The sequence below is a fragment of the Chionomys nivalis genome, chromosome 2 (genome assembly GCF_950005125.1).
Source record: "Chionomys nivalis chromosome 2, mChiNiv1.1, whole genome shotgun sequence".
Classification (NCBI taxonomy): Eukaryota; Metazoa; Chordata; class Mammalia; order Rodentia; family Cricetidae; genus Chionomys; species Chionomys nivalis.
In genome coordinates, this window is record NC_080087.1 from 105,252,794 (window position 1) to 105,269,650 (window position 16,857).

At 46.5% G+C, this 16,857-nt stretch overlaps 1 protein-coding gene across 2 annotated transcripts in view; it reads right to left on the minus strand.

Moving 5' to 3' along the window:
- Positions 1-16,521, minus strand: part of Traf3ip1 (TRAF3 interacting protein 1) — a 50,113-nt gene extending 33,592 nt beyond the window's left edge. For both annotated transcript variants that reach the window (XM_057757873.1, XM_057757863.1), the window contains exons 1-6: positions 16,317-16,521; positions 12,587-12,655; positions 10,722-10,883; positions 9,371-9,508; positions 8,861-9,277; positions 5,522-5,590 (exon numbers count right to left, since the gene is read on the minus strand). In XM_057757873.1, coding sequence (XP_057613856.1) covers positions 5,522-5,590; positions 8,861-9,277; positions 9,371-9,508; positions 10,722-10,883; positions 12,587-12,655; positions 16,317-16,439 — 978 coding nt within the window. In that variant the 5' untranslated portion in view covers positions 16,440-16,521. The remainder of the gene's footprint in view (positions 1-5,521; positions 5,591-8,860; positions 9,278-9,370; positions 9,509-10,721; positions 10,884-12,586; positions 12,656-16,316) is intronic.
- Positions 16,522-16,857: the final 336 nt, after the last annotated feature.

The window sequence follows — 16,857 nt, forward strand, 5'->3', positions numbered from 1 at the left end:
AACACACCTCAACCACAAAGACAGACATCTACTCAGAGTAAAGGGCTGGGAAAAGGTTTATCAAGCAAACGGACCTAAGAAACAAGCAGGTGTGGCCATACTAATTTCTAAGAAAGTTGACTTCAAACTAAAATCAATCAAAAGAGATGGAGATGGACATTTTTTACTCATAACAGGAACAATTCACCAGGATGAAATCTCAATCCTGAATATATATGCCCCTAATATAAAAGCACCCACTTATGTAAAAGAAACGTTACTAAAACTCAAGGCAGTCATCAAACCACACACACTAATAGTAGGAGATTTCAACACTCCTCTCTCACCAATGGACAGGTCAATCAAACAGAAACCTAACAGAGAAATAAGAGGATTAAGGGAGGTAATGAATCAAATGGACTTAACAGACATCTATAGAACATTCCACCCAAATAGGAAAGAATATACCTTCTTCTCTGCAGCTCATGGAACCTTCTCGAAAATAGACCACATACTCGGTAACAAAGCAAACTTACACAGTTACAAAAAAATATCGGTAACCACCTGTGTCTTATCAGATCACCATGGATTAAAGTTAGAATTCAACAACAATGCTATCCCCAGAAAGCCTATGAACTCATGGAAACTGGACAGTCAACTACTGAACCTCACCTGGATCAAGGAAGAAATAAAGAAAGAAATTAAAGTCTTTCTTGAATTCAATGAAAACGAAGACTCAACATACTCAAACCTATGGGACACTATGAAAGCAGTGCTAAGAGGAAAATTCATAGCATTAAGTGCCCACTTAAAGAAAACGGAGAAAGCACACATTGGAGACTTAATAGCCCACCTGAAAGCTTTAGAAAAAAAAGAAGCAGACTCACCTAGGAGAAGTAGAAGACTGGAAATAATCAAATTGAGGGCTGAAATCAACAAAATAGAAACACAGAAAACAATCCAAAGAATCAATGAAACAAAAAGCTGGTTCATGGAGAAAATCAATAAGATTGATAAACCCCTATCCAAACTAATCAAACGGCGGAGAGAGAATACGCAAATTAACAAAATCAGAAACGAAAAGGGAGACATAACCACAGACTCAGAGGAAATTCAGAGAATCATTAGATCTTACTACAAAAATCTGTATGCCACAAAATTGGAAAATGTTATAGAAATGGACACTTTTTTAGATAAGTACCATATACCAAAGTTAAACCAGGACCAGGTGAACAATCTAAATAGACCTGTTAGTCGCGAAGAATTAGAAGTTGTTATAAAAAACCTCCCCACCAAAAAAAGCCCAGGTCCAGATGGCTTCAATGCAGAATTCTACCAGAACTTCCAAGAAGACCTAATACCTATACTCCTTAATGTATTTCACAATATTGAAACAGAGAAGTCATTACCAAATTCCTTTTATGAAGCTGAAGTTACTCTGATACCAAAACCACACAAAGACACAACCAAGAAAGAGAACTACAGGCCAATCTCACTCATGAACATCGACGCAAAAATACTCAATAAAATACTGGCAAACCGAATCCAAGAACACATCAGAAAAATTATCCATTATGATCAAGTAGGCTTCATCCCAAAGATGCAGGGCTGGTTCAACATACGAAAATCTATCAATGTAATCCATCATATAAATAAACTGAAAGAAAAAAACCATATGATCATTTCATTAGATGCTGAAAAAGCATTTGACAAAATTCAACATCCCTTTATGATAAAGGTCTTAGAGAGATTAGGAATACAAGGGTCGTTCCTAACTATAATAAAAGCTATTTATAGCAAGCCGTCAGCTAACATCAAATTAAATGGAGAGAAACTCAAAGCTATTCCACTAAAATCAGGAACACGACAAGGTTGTCCACTCTCTCCATACCTCTTTAATATAGTGCTTGAAATTCTAGCAATAGCAATAAGACAACATAAGGGGATCAAAGGGATTCAAATCGGAAAGGAAGAAGTTAAACTTTCATTATTTGCAGACGATATGATAGTGTACATAAGCGACCCCAAAAACTCCAGCAAAGAACTCCTTCAGCTGATAAACACCTTTAGTAGCGTTGCAGGATACAAGATCAATTCCAAAAAATCAGTTGCCCTCCTATACACAAAGGATAAGGAAGCAGAGATGGAAATCAGAGAAGCATCACCCTTCACGATAGCCACAAATAGCATAAAATATCTTGGGGTAACCCTAACCAAGGAAGTAAAGGATCTATTTGACAAGAACTTTAAGTCAATGAAGAAAGAAATTGAGGAGGATACCAGAAAATGGAAGGATCTCCCTTGCTCTTGGATAGGGAGGATCAACATAGTAAAAATGGCAATTCTACCAAGGGCAATTTATAGATTCAATGCAATCCCCATTAAAATCCCATCAAAATTCTTCACAGATCTTGAGAGGACAATAATCAATTTTATATGGAGAAACAAAAAACCCAGGATAGCCAAAACAATCTTATATAATAAAGGATCGTCTGGAGGCATTACCATCCCTGACCTCAAACTCTATTACAGAGCCTCAGTATTGAAAACAGTTTGGTATTGGCATAAAAACAGAGAAGTCGACCAATGGAACCGAGTAGAAGACCCTGATTTTAACCCACAAACTTATGAACACCTAATTTTTGATAAAGGAGCTAAAAGTATTCAATGGAAAAAAGAGAGCATCTTCAACAAATGGTGCTGGCAGAACTGGTTGTCAACGTGTAGAAGAATGAAAATAGATCCATATCTATCACCATGCACAAAACTCAAGTCCAAATGGATTAAAGACCTCAATATTAGTCTGAACACACTGAACCTGATAGAAGAAAAAGTTGGAAGTACTCTACAACATATGGGTACAGGAGATCACTTCCTACGTTTATCCCCAGCAGCACAGACATTAAGGGCAACATTGAATAAATGGGACCTCCTGAAACTGAGTAGCTTCTGTAAAGCAAAGGACACTGTCACTAAGACAAAAAGGCAACCCACTGACTGGGAGAAGATCTTCACCAACCCTGCAACAGACAAAGGTCTGATCACCAAAATATATAAAGAACTCAAGAAACTAAACTTTAAAATGCTAATGAACCCAATAAAAAAATGGGGCACTGATCTGAACAGAGAATTCTCAACAGAAGAAATTCAAATGGCCAAAAGACACCTAAGGTCATGCTCAACCTCCTTAGCGATAAGGGAAATGCAAATTAAAACAACTTTGAGATACCATCTTACACCTGTCAGAATGGCTAAAATCAAGAACACCAATGATAGCCTTTGCTGGAGAGGTTGTGGAGAAAGAGGCACACTCATTCATTGCTGGTGGGAATGCAAACTTGTGCAACCACTTTGGAAATCAGTGTGGCGATTTCTCAGGAAATTTGGGATCAACCTACCCCAAGATCCAGTAATACCACTATTGGGAATATACCCAAGAGATGCCACATCAAATGACAAAAGTATCTGTTCAACTATGTTCATAGCAGCATTGTTTGTAATAGCCAAAACCTGGAAACAACCTAGATGCCCTTCAATGGAGGAATGGATGAAGAAAGTGTGGAATATATACATATTAGAGTACTACTCAGCAGTAAAAAACAATGACTTCTCGAATTTTGCGTGCAAATGGATGGAAATAGAAAACACTATCCTGAGTGAGGTATCCCAGACTCAAAAAGAGGAACATGGGATGTACTCACTCATAATCGGTTTCTAGCCATAAAATAAAAGACATTAAGCATATAATGTGTGATCCTATAGAAGCTAAATAAGAAAGTGAACCCAAAGAAAATCATATAGTCATCCGCATGGAGAGGGGGAAGTAGACAAGATTCCAGGGCAAAAACTGGGAACTTGCGGGTGAGGTGGCATGGGGCAAAGGGGAAATGGGATGAGAAATATGAGAAGGGGAGGATGGGAGGAGCTCGGAGGATTGGGATGGTTGGGATATAGGAAGGATGGATACGGGAGCAGCGAAGTATATATCCTATCTAAGGGAGCCATCTTAGGGTTGGCAAGAGACTTGACTCTTGAGGGGTTCGCAGGTGTCCAGGAATATGTCCCCAGCTGGTACCTTGGGCAACTAAGGAGAGGGAACCTGAAATGACCCTATCCTATACTGATGAATATCTTGCATATCACCTTAGAACCTTCATCTGGCGATGGATCGAGGTAGAGACAGAGTCTCAATTTGGAGCAACGGTCTGAGCTCTTAAGGTCCAAATGAGGAGCAGAAGGAGGGAGAACATGAGCAAAAAATCAGGACCACGAGGGATGCACCCACCCACTGTGACAGTGGAACTGATTTATTGGGAGCCCACCAAGGCCAGCTGGTCTGGGACTGAATAAGCATGGGTTGATTCCGGACTCTCTGAGCATGGCGGTCAATGAAGACTGATGAGAAGCCAAGGACAATGGCACTAGGTTTCGATCCTAATACATGAACTGGCTTTGTGGGAGCTTAGCCTGTTTGGACGCTCACCTTTCTGGACGTAGATAGAAGGACCTTGGTCTTCCCGCAGGGCAGGGAATTTGGACTGCTCTTCAGTATCGAGAGGGAGGGGGAATGGAGTGGGGGGAGGAGAAGAGGAGTGGGGATAGGGGGAGGGAAGTGGGGGGAGGGCAATATTTGGGAGGAGGGGAGGGAAATGTGAAATGGGGAGCAGGTGGAAATTTTAATTAAAAAAGAATAAAAATAAAAAAAAAAAAAGTTAAAAAAAAAAAGAATTGCTTCCATCTGAGTGAGGTAACCCAGTCACAGAAAGACAATTGTCATATGTACTCACTCATAGGTGGTTTTTAAACATAAAGCAAAGAAAACCAACCTACAAACCACAATCCCAGAGAACTTAGATAACAATGAGGACACTAAGAGAGACTTACATAGATCTAATCTACATGGGAAATAGAAAAAGACAAGATCTCCTGAGTAAACTGGGAGCATGGGGACCTTGGGGGAGGGCTGGAGGGGGGAGGGGAGAGGTACGGAGGGGAGCAGAGAAAAATGTAGAGCTCAATAAATAAAGAAATAAAAATAATTGCTTCCATCAAGAGCCAGGTGTAACGGTGCAAATCTCTAATCCCAGCATTCAGGAAGCAAAGAGTGCTTTGAGTTTGAGTTAGCTGCTCTCTGAGTTTGAGGTTAGCTTAGTCTACAGAGCAAGTTCCAGGACAGACAGCACTACACAGAGAAACCCTGTCTCAAAAAAGCAAAGAAAGAAAGAAGCACCATCAGATGGTCTGGGAGCATGTCTGTGGGGTACCTTCTGGACTGCTGACTGACGTGGGCAGTGCCATCCCCAGCAGGTGGGCCCAGACTATAGAGAAGCCGACTGAGTCTGGGAGCAAGGTAGTGTGCCGTGTTCCTTTGCTCTCTGCTGCAGTCCTGCCTCCAGGCTTCCTCTGATGATAGGCTGTGATGTGGAAGTATACACCACACGAACCTTTACCTCCCCCGGGTAGGTTTGGGTCAGTGTTTTAGCGTGGCAACAGAAAAGCAAACATTAACAGACAGACAGAAAGTCTGGTTTGTAAACGTTACCTCCATCTCTGCTTTGGCATCTTTGAAGAATCCATCCGACTTTTTAGGCATCTCCCCTGAGCTTGCTGACTATAAAAAGAAGAACTGTTAAAATCTGTAATTTTTTTTTTTTTTTGGGTTTTCGAGACAGGGTTTCTCTGTGGTTTTGGAGCCTGTCCTGGAACTAGAAAATCTGTAATATTAACAACGAAAAGCAAAGCGCCGAAATACAGCACATGGCACAAGATTTCTCACACAGGAGCACACTGCCGCTCCAGGTCTGAGAACCATGTTATTCTACCGAGAAGTTCCAGAGTCTTCCAAAAAAAACTACAGAGATCTAAAGACACCCTCAGGTAGGTACGGCCTCTCAGGAAATCACACAGGACACCCGGGATCCAAAAGTGAGGAGTGGCGTGACTGTAAACCCACTCCTGTCTTCTGGGTGTCTCCTGATAATGGAATAACTGAAGAATGGAAGGACTCCTCACCGCTACAGTGAAAATGCTGTGGGGAACCAAGTGAGTACTGTAAATTCCATCTTACTCCTTAAACTAGTTCTCTGAGAACGGAATCCCACCCTGGAGCCCCGCTGACTGCACCCGCCCTGGAGCCCCGCTGACTGCACCCGCCCTGGAGCCCCACTGACTGCACCCGCCCTGGAGCCCTGCTGACTGCACACCTTTGCACCTTTCTTCACAGAAGTCCACCAGGCAGCCTGAGAGATTTCTAGACAGTAAAAGTCTGGGAACTGGCCAGAGTAGGAGTGGCTGCAGCAAAACCCCAGGGGGTCTTTTGTGAGGGGTGTCACATCTGCATGGCACTTCTGGCCACAGGAAACTTCACTGTTGGCTTCCCAGACCCACAGAGCACAATAAAGGCACCCCCAGATCAATAGCAAAAGAGTCAGGCGAAAAGAAACACCAGGAGATCTCAGCAAACTAAACTTCACTTGACTGTGGTTTTCCATCCTTTGAAATGAAACCATCACTTGCATTTGGCTCTTACACAAACACTCCTCTCTGGAACAGCAGCAGCTTCAGTGAGCAGGACATGTGGATGCTTGATCTGAAGTCAGGCCGAGGAAGGCTGTTTGTGTGAGGGACTGCCTCGCATAGTTGGAAAACAGCAGAATACACCTGTGCCTCTCAAAACACAGCTCAGTGAAAAGTACTTCCTTAGGCCACTAACAAGAGGTAATGAGAGGAAACAGCTCATTTCCCAAAGTCATCAAGGAACCCAGGTTACCATGACACGGGTACATTATGACACTGGGTACGTTATTCCAGGATGTGTGTGGGAAGTTAAAATGTGACTTAAATAGCAAACACCCAAGTAAGTGCCCAGCAGAACACGAAACACAGTTACCGACAAAGTGACACAGCCTTACCACACCAGATCTAGAAAACGGAACACACTGACACCCAGACAGGCAGTCACAGGACACCGGCACGGCTGGTCCTACAAAGTCCACTCCTCCCCCAGAGAGTCACCTCGCTGCAGCACAGAGCAAGATGACTGCCACAGGTTGGTTTCGGGCCAGCCTACATCTTGGCTGCCCTCCGGTCAGCAGCTGCAAGCAGGTGGACTCTCAGCCTCTCTAGGATGCTTCATGCACACTGGGCTCTAGCCACCTGTGAGAGGGTTCTCTGGACACGCAATGAAGGACGACCTAGATTTAACTGAACTGGGAAGACCTGCAGAACATGGGCAGCATCACTCACGGGCTGGGGTCCCAAAACAGTTATGACAGAAGGCAAACTACTCTGGGACTCCATTCTCCAGGGCCTGCTGGGACAGACTACACCCTGGAGCCACAAACAACAGAAGCCCAACCTTCTTAGAACCGTTTCTTGTGAGCTATTTGTCACAGCGCGGAGAGAACTGACTAGGCACTTGCATTCCGAAAGCCATGAGAAGCAGGACTGTTTCCTGGCCAACCTCGATTTTACCTGTAAATGTCATTAAACAGGAAGTATAGGAAAATGGGAGTCTTAAGACAATTATAATGCATAAAGAAACTTTGAAAGTAGCTCGAATCCTTGATAAGCTCAGTCATGTCCACACTCCAGGGGAGACCACGCCTGGATATGTGGCGAATGACACAATTTGCAAACGGCAGCAGACAAGGGACCTTGGGATCATCTAGCGAGACAAAGCAAGGCCAACAGCACATCAGCTCACTGTCAGGGAGAGGCTTTCTCCATAGGCCCAGCAGGGAACTGTCAAATGCTATACTCTGAGGACAGGAGACATTTGGCAGCAGTGTTTCCTGGCTCCCTCTCTGAATTCCCAGACACTCCAAAAGCTGCTATGAACTCATCAGCACCATCCAAAGATTCAAGATCAGAAGAGCCTTCTATTCCCTACTCCATGCTTGACTCCTTCCTTCACCTGAGGTCTACTACACACCTACTATGTGCCAGCACTCAACTAGACCAGGAATTCAACGGTGAACGGAAGTACCGCCCAGAGTATGTGCTCAAGGGTATTTTCAATGTTTGAAAACTTCCTGAATAATGCTGAGTTAAATGGTTGAACTACTATTAATAAGTAGCAAAAACATTTAAAGTTTTTTTAAAAACTAGGCCAGTAAAACAGTTTAGTGTGTAAAAGCATTTTTCATGCAAACCTAGCACCTTAAGTTAGATCTCCAGAACCCAGCATAAAGGTTAGGAGAACCAACTCCGCAAAAGTTGTCCCCTGGCCTCTACACTGTGGCACGGACACACCCACGTTTACAACCACTTCATGCACCATACAAAACAATTAATAAATCATGAATAAATTTTAAAAAAAATTTAAGACACCTGACACAAAACAGGTATCTCTTTGAATTACTACAAGGAACCAAAGGCAGCTACAACTCAGTGTTAAATTTCCTAGGATGACAGGTTCAGCAGCAGCGAGATGGCTCAGCAGTCCCTGCTAACACTTGCAGAGACGCAGAGTTCGATTCTCAGCACCTACACATCAGGTGGCTCACAACCACCTGTGCCTCCTGCAAATGTTACATGCATTCGCACAATTTTTTAAAACTAAGAATAAAAACAAAGTCTTTAAAAAAGCAAGAGGACAGATGCTGTGTTAGGGAGCAAGCCACTCTCTCCCTGAGTGGGCCTCGGGGCTTGGAGGATTACGAGAGCTGGCTCCTCCTGCAGAGAACTTGGGTTCATTTCCCAGCATCCACACAGCAGCTCAGAACCTCCAGTTACTCCGGCACCAGGGGATGTGATGCCCCCTTCAGGCCCAATGGCTCCTACATATACATGGTGCCCATGCACTCATTCAAGCACATACATAATCATAAAAATAATAACACATCTAAAAGGAAAAAGGAAGTCGCAATCATGGCCATGCCTTTCTCTCTGGCTTGTCTGGATCTCTGCTTTTCTCCCTGTCAGTGTCCCGGGAATGCTCCCCGTTCTTTGTTTTCCGCCGTTCCCGGTCTTTCCCCTTGTCGCGGTCTCGGTCCTTCGGCCTCTCTTTTTCTTTCCCGCCCTCACTCCTCCTGTCTCTCTCCTTGTCCCTTTCGGCTTCTCTGTCCCGGTCTTTGTTGCTTCTGTCCCTGTCCTGCTTGGCCCGCGTTCTGGCTTTCTCCCGTTCTCCTTCTCTGTTTCTGTCCTTGTCAGAGTCTCTGTGTCGGTCTCTGTCAGGCTCCTTGGCCTTCTCCTTGTCCCTCTCCTTCTCCCGTGGTTTGTTTTCATCCTTCAGTTCCTCCTTGTGCTTGTGCTCTGCGCTTGTGCTTCTCTCCTTCACCTCAGAGTTCCTTTTGTCCTGAAGAAAAGCGTATGGACACATACGTCAGTTTCACATTTTACTTAAACTATGAAGACCTGCTGTTTCGAAGATGCGCTGCCTACCACTCACCTCTTTATGAGTTCTGGACTCTTCTTCCTTCACGCCCTTGTTGTCGGACTCGGGTGCTTTGGAGGTCCGTACGGCTCGTCCTCTCGAGTCTCCCTTTTCCCCAGCTAAGACTCTCTTCACCGCCTCATCACTGGAGAGCTTGTTGGCCATGTTAGGGAAGGGGAAATGATGTCAGCACGGACAACCAATGAAAATGCAGCACTCAAGGACAGTTCATTAGACAGATTTTCTTCCCGACATAAAGGACATTTGGAGGATAAAACATAAAACGGTAGTGACAAAGCCCCCCCATTTGACAGCCACTACTAAGGACACCCAAGCTAATAATCCTGTCACCCATCTACCTGGACTGTCAGTGTGGACATGTGTGTGGCTCCAGTAACCCACACAGCACTATAAATGTCTTCAAACAGAATCCCAGGATCTAATCCCCACACATCTATTAGTGCAGTTATTACAAAAAATTTAAATTATAAGAACGATGAGGGAAAAGTAAAGCCTGTGAGTCACTGGGGATGCAGAGAGTGTAGTGCCATCCTCCGGAAGACAATGAGGCGGCTCCTCATAGTCAGACATAGAATAATCAGCATGACCTGGCCACCACCCTCCCGGTTTACAGCAAAAAAAAAATAAAAAAATAAAAAAATTGGTCTGTGCCCAGGGAGACACTGTTTGCGACAGCCAGCAAGTGGAAGCAACACAGACGTCCCTTGACAGACGAGTGGACAAACAATGTAGTCTACCCACAGAGCAGAGTATTGCTAACTAGGTGGGAAGAAAACTGACCCCAATATAAAGCGGGTAAACTCTGAGAACGCCATGCTACTGAAAGAACAAATACTACCACATCCATGAGAGACGTGGACGGTCACACTCGTGGTGACACAGGGGACAGCTGTTACTGCGGTAGGAGGAACAGGAGAGTACATTCTTACCTGATGGGCACAGAACGTTAGTTTCGCAAACAAAGCGTAGTGACAGTGACGCCACACATCACTAATGTATTCAAACTAGAGCACTAATGTATTCACACACTCAAATGCATGACGACCAGGACGGTTGCCACTTGGATTTGACACAACAGAAAGCTACCTCAAGTCTCATCAAACACAGATTCTGGCTTCTGCAGCCCTCCCAGTTTTCCAGGGTACTGGAGAACTCTCTGTAAGCGGACTTTTCTGTCCCATCAACCAATTCTCAAATAACCAGAGAGAGCAGCACAGGACCTGCTCACTCACACAGCTGCTCCACTTGCTCCACAAGCATGGACGAGGAAAGCTTCCCCACCAGCTCCACCAGTCTCGGACACGCTGCCTACCAGGAAGGCTCCCAGAGGCAGGCTTCCCCCTACCTTGTTGAGGCAGCACTTGCCAATCAACTGAAGCAACTCGTTGGTTCTCTCAGGTTCATGCCCAGCCACGATTCGAGCTGGTTTTGCTGCCAAGGGTTCTCCTGAGACCATCATGACCACATCTATGGCCTTCTGTAGGAAGCTAATTTTTGCATCTTTATCCTGAAATATTTCCAAGTAAGAGACAAATATTAAAATAAATATTTTAGGGCTGGAGAAATGACTCAGTAATTCAAAGTGTAGAAAGTTGTTACAGAGGACCCAAGTTTCAGTTCCCAACACCCACATCATGTGGCTCATAACCACCTGTAACTCTAGCTCCAAATGATCTGACATCCTATTCTGGACTCCACAGGCACTGTGCTCACACATTAACGACACACACACACACACGTGCACATACTCACACACGCGCGCGCACACACGTGCACACACACACACAGAGAAGTTTTTGTGTTTTTTTTCCTTAAAAAGGAAGCCATGAACTTGGGAGGGAGGGAATGTAGGGAACACCAGGGGAGTAGGAGGGAGGCAGTGGTAAACAGATATGAACAAAATACTCTGTAAAAATATATGAAATTTTCAAAAAATATTTTAAAGTAAAACTTCGATTTTGAAATAAATACTCTGAGGCATCTGTACTACCCTCGGTATATTCAATAGGCATAGAATGGCTCCTCTTTACATGAAAAACTATTTTTAGATGGATGACAAGTTCAGGATTTCTGATTTTTTATAAGCTTTTATGAACTTTCATTGTTTACAACAAAATCTACTCATTCAAGCTTTCGGTGCCATTAATGGGCTAGCATTAACCTAGAAAACACTCCATCTGTTTTGGGTCTTTTGTTTGTTTTTGAGATATGGCCTGTGTGGCCCAGGCTAGCTTCAAACTCATGTCTCATCTCAGCCACCCAAGTGCTAGGAAAGCAGGTGTGCCCCACCATGTCCGGCGACTGAGTCTGCCTTGCTTTACTTTTTTTTCTTTCTTTCTTTTTTTTTTTAATATTTATTTATTTGTTATGTATACAATATTCTACCTGTGTATATGCCTGCAGGCCAGAAGAGGGCACCAGACCTTATTACAGATGGTTGTGAGCCACCATGTGGTTACTGGGAATTGAACTCAGGACCTTTGGAAGAGCAGGCAATGCTCTTAACCACTGAGCCATCTCTCCAGCCCCCCTTGCTTTACTTTTATGTTTTGAGATAGGGACTTGCTGTAGCCTTGCCTTGTGGGTACTCGCTACGTAGTCTATGCTGGCCTTGAACTTGCAGTAGTCCTCCTGACTCAGTACCTAAGTACTGAGATTATAGCTATGCACCAGCAAAGCTGGCTGTAATTCTGTTTTTTTGTTTTCTTCCTGTACGTGTATAGATGTGTGAGTGCACAGACACATGGGTATAAATGTTGGGGCTGTTGCACAAGCACAAGTGTGTGTGCGCATATGGAGGCCAGAGATCGACCTTGGGTGCCAATTCATTCTTCAGGATATATCTACTTGGTGTTGCTCACTAGGCTACTTGGTCACCAAGCATTTCTTCAGCTCTGGGATTCCAATATACACTGTCATACCCAGCTTTTCACACAGGTCCTGGGGGATATAACAGCGGTCTGCATGCTTGCATGGCCAGCCCTTAACCAATTGAGTTCTCTCTTCAGCCCCCAATTCTGCTTTTCAGAAGATCAATTTAGTATAGCATACTGTTACCACGAATGAGAAAATGAAACAAGAGAAGTCTACGTAACTCAAAATCAGCATTGCGTTCTACCCATCAAACTGTATAATGGTGTGCAGCTTGTGAAACATGCTCTACTCCCGAAGGCAAGGGTGTGGAGAAAAGGAACTCACAGCAGAACCTACCTTGACGTTGTCTGACTTCATCTCAGCATCTGTGTAGAGGCCCTTCATGAAGCCAGTTATCCTGATCACCTGCAGAAGGCAGAAGGAACCATCATATGCAACTCACTGGACAGCCCCTGCACTGACTCACCCACTGAACCCCACTTCCAGGAGAGGTAAGAACCCGGTCACACCTACAGCTCTAACTGCCTCATCCCCTTCCTCAACAAAGGTTTGACACCTACTAAATTTGGGGCCCAGGCTTCAGAGAATAGTCAGTTATAGAGACAGCAAAGACTACCAACGCTGAGCTGGTACTGAGAAGGGAGACCAAGAGGTACCAGGGACAGATTCCCACTGAGGCCAGAGACTGGCAAGGAAGAGCTTGAATGTACACATAAACAAAAGAAAACAACCACCAGGGGCTGGAGAGATGGCTCATAGGTTAAAGAGCATTGCCTGCTCTTCCAAAGGTCCTGAGTTCAATTCCCAGCAACCACATGGTGTCTCACAACCATCTGTAATGGGGTCTGGTGTCCTCTTCTGGCCTGCAGCATACACACAGACAGAATTGTATACATAATAAATAAATAAATATTAAAAAAAAAAGAAAAGAAAACAACCACCAAGTCCAGGCTGACAGGTTCCATCAGAGAGACCAAAGTTACGTGGGATGGCAAGAGCCTGAGGCCACGGTCACAGCAGGCCTGACTCCAGTCTCTTTGCAGCAACTTGAGACTACAAACCGAAGCACTCAAGGAGACACAAACAGCTTTTATGTAGTAGAGGACCTGACCACACAAACCTTCGCCAGGGCACTTAGAACACACTGGTGGAATGAACTCCAGAAAGCAGCTACTTAGCCTGGGTATCTAAAACCAGTTCCAGAACAGTCTGTAATTTCTCACCACCATGGAGCTTTCCTCCATCCAATCACATGTGTTCTCTCCCTATCGTGCCCCTCCCCACAGGTAACCTATAACCTAGTCACCTCTAGCAAAGCACTATGATTTTCTGTTCCTCTATGCCCCGACATCTGGATAGAGTCCTGGGTTCTCGGAGGAGTAAGTTACTAGACAGTCAGTAAGACAGGTAGCAACAGCATTTAAAACAAAAGTAAAAAAATAAAAAGCCATCAGGAATGTGAAGGTGGTGATTAGTAAGGACTCGTATGACCAGGCAAATGGTACACAGTAACACGTTACCAGGAGGCAGATTTAAAAACATCAGCAGCTCCAAAAAAAAAAAAAAAAAAAAATCGGCAGCAAGACAGCCCCATGTGAATGCCACCTCCTCCTCGGGGATGGGGCTACAGCTACTTTGGCTGCATTGTACTAGTTATTAATTAATCTGGAAGAGTCCATCTCACAACAAACTACAGGAGAGTCACTACTCTGCTGGGCTGGGCTTGTGCCGGGCCATTTTGAGAAGAAAGCAGGCACATGGACCACCAGAGCATCCTGCTCTAAGGTTTAGAGATGATAGCTGGCATGGGGACCACCAGGGCATCCTGATCTAAGGTTTAGAGAAGATAGCTGGCATGGGGACCACAGGGCATCCTGATCTAAGGTTTAGCAAAGGTAGCTGCCATGGGGACCACCAGGGCATCCTGATCTAAGGTTTAGCAAAGGTAGCTGCCATGGGGACCACCCTCAGGACAACGGCAGTTTAAACTGTGAGCAGTAACTGTGACAAGAGACATCCATTAAGAGGCTTACTTAATGAAGAAACAGCCAGCTAGCCGCAGCTAACCCATGAAGGTGACTTGAATGTGATATTCAGGGAGAGAAAAGAACCTACCAGGAGGTTCTCTACCTGTGATCTGAAAATATTTCCAAGGAGGTCAACTCTAACAAGGAGGTGACAGCTAGTATACTTATCTTTGTATCAGAACATACTGGCTTCACAACTGGATCCAGAAAAGTCTAGAAGAAAAGTACCTCACACCTTATCTGTCTACCTGCATATCTCTTCTGCTTCTCCCTCCCTACCTCCCACCAGCCCCACTCCATTCCTGAGTGACTTCAGGATGAGGTGCACTCGGAAAGCCATGGGCTGACAGTACGGGAAAAAAAGCACAGGTTTGGCAGTCTCTCCACTGTGACAGGCCGGTGCCAGACTGGCTCCTTCGTGTTGGAGGACAGCAACTGCCTGCTTCCCAGGGCTCCCACAGCCCCAGTCTCTTTGACCAGCCAGCAGAGTTCCTCGGGATGTGAGTAGATTCTAGAGTATTCCTGGGCACACCTAAGACTACTAACAGACGGGGCCCTGTTCCTTGACAGCACCCATTACAAGCTAAGGTAGGAGGGCCAAAAAGAGTCAAGCAAAGGGTGGACAAAGATGCTCAACCAGCTGAGAGGAGGAGGGACAACACCAGGGGAGACCTTGAGCTCTGGAGACTGACTAGTAAGTCCCAACAACACCCCAAGTTCCAGAGTACCCTGTGGACCATGACATTTGTGCTCAACCCTGCAGCGATACTCTGGAGCTACCAGAAGCCCTGACAAACTCCACACAATTGTGACTGTTGTACAATGCTATGTACCTCATCCAGGGTAGCTCCCAGGAGATTCGCTAACAAATGGAAGACATGCTCTAACGAGACACAATGGCAAGTGGGAAGAAAAAATATGAGTGTTTTTTGGGGGAGCCCAGAAGCCTCCTTGTAAGAGGTGGCAAAGCAAGGCAGGTCCCAAGACCTTGTAGGCCTGAGTCTCCAAAATGGAAGCCACCATGGCCCTGCCAAGCTCTCACTCAGGCCCCAGACAAGGACCTCCACCCTACCTTATACTCAACTATAAACAGAACCCAATTCCAGGCCTCCAACATACACCCCAGCTCCTAACTGCACCCTGACCCTGGATCCCAGACCTGTTCCAGGGCCCACATACTGATGTCGGCCCTGGCATCCATCCCCACCCCAGTTTCAGCTTCTGGCCCCAGCAACTCCTAACTTACAGCTTGACCCTGGACTCCAGACCGTGACCCTGACCCTTAGATCTCCACACAGACCACTTGACCCAGCCACTAGCCTGGACCCTCACCTTGGTCCGGGCCCACAACCTGGCCTGTAACTGGCCAGCCAAGCCTGGCCCTCCAAACCTACAACCAACCCTAGACCCTGGATCCAGACCCTGAACAGCACCCTCCCCATCAGCCTGGCCCCAGACCCATGCCTGGCACTGACCCTCCAACCCAACCCGAACCTGCAACCAATCCTGACCCTCACACTGACATCCTCTATGCTACCCTGACTCCAACTGAAGCCCAACACTGATCCTCACCCTCACCTGGACCTGCATTTCCACCCTCACCCCACTCTCGCTCCACCAGCACCTGGAGCCTGACCCTCACTCACCTCAATCTAGATCTGCACCCTGAGACTGATCTTCACTTCCACCTGAGCCCTGATTGTGACCCTCACTCTACCTGAACACTCACCTTGACTCAACCCTTATTCTGACCCTCGCCCCAACCCGCATCCTATTCAGACCCGCATCCTACCCCGACCCTCACCCCACCCGTACCTTCACCCGGACACTCACTTCGTCCCGCACCCAACTCTAACCTTAACCCCGACCCTCACCCAGCCCCACACCCTACCCCAAAGCCTCAACCCGTCCCACATTTACCCTGACCCTTAACCGGTCCGGCACCCTACCCCCGCCCTCGTCCAGTCCCGCACTCTATCCCTTCCCTCACCCCACCTCGACCTGAGCCTGACTTGACCCGCACCCAAGCCCGCGCCCACCTCAGTGATAATGTCGTGCAGGTAGCGGAACGGCGGCTTGTTCAGCAGCTTCTCGGTGAGCGGCGGCCTCCGGATCACCTTGCCCAGAGCCTCCTGCGTCCGCCGCACCACTGCCGCGTTCATGGCGCTGGCGCCCGCGACTGCCCGCACCCCTCCTCGCGCGCCGCGCCTCCGCCCGGTGCCCCGAGATGCCCGCCGTCCCGGCGCGCCGGTCTCCCATCCCACAGTGCACCGCAGCTCGCCACCACGCTTGCGCGCGCCACTCACGCCCGGTCTCTAGGGCCGCGCGGCCTTGGCAACGGACGCGCGCCAGCTCGGCCCAACCCCTCCGGCCTCTCTAGCTGCGCAGGAGGACAAGCGCGCTCGGCCTCGGTGGCGGCTTGAACCAGAGCTGCCCCGCCCGCCCCACGCACCCCAGGGAGCTGCACATCGCTGCCCAGAGACCTGTCTATTCTGTGTGAAAAAGGAGCGATCGTTTCTAAAGAAAGCGTAGGAAGAGACATGTTTAAATTAACACCCACCAGGAAAATAACACTTCACA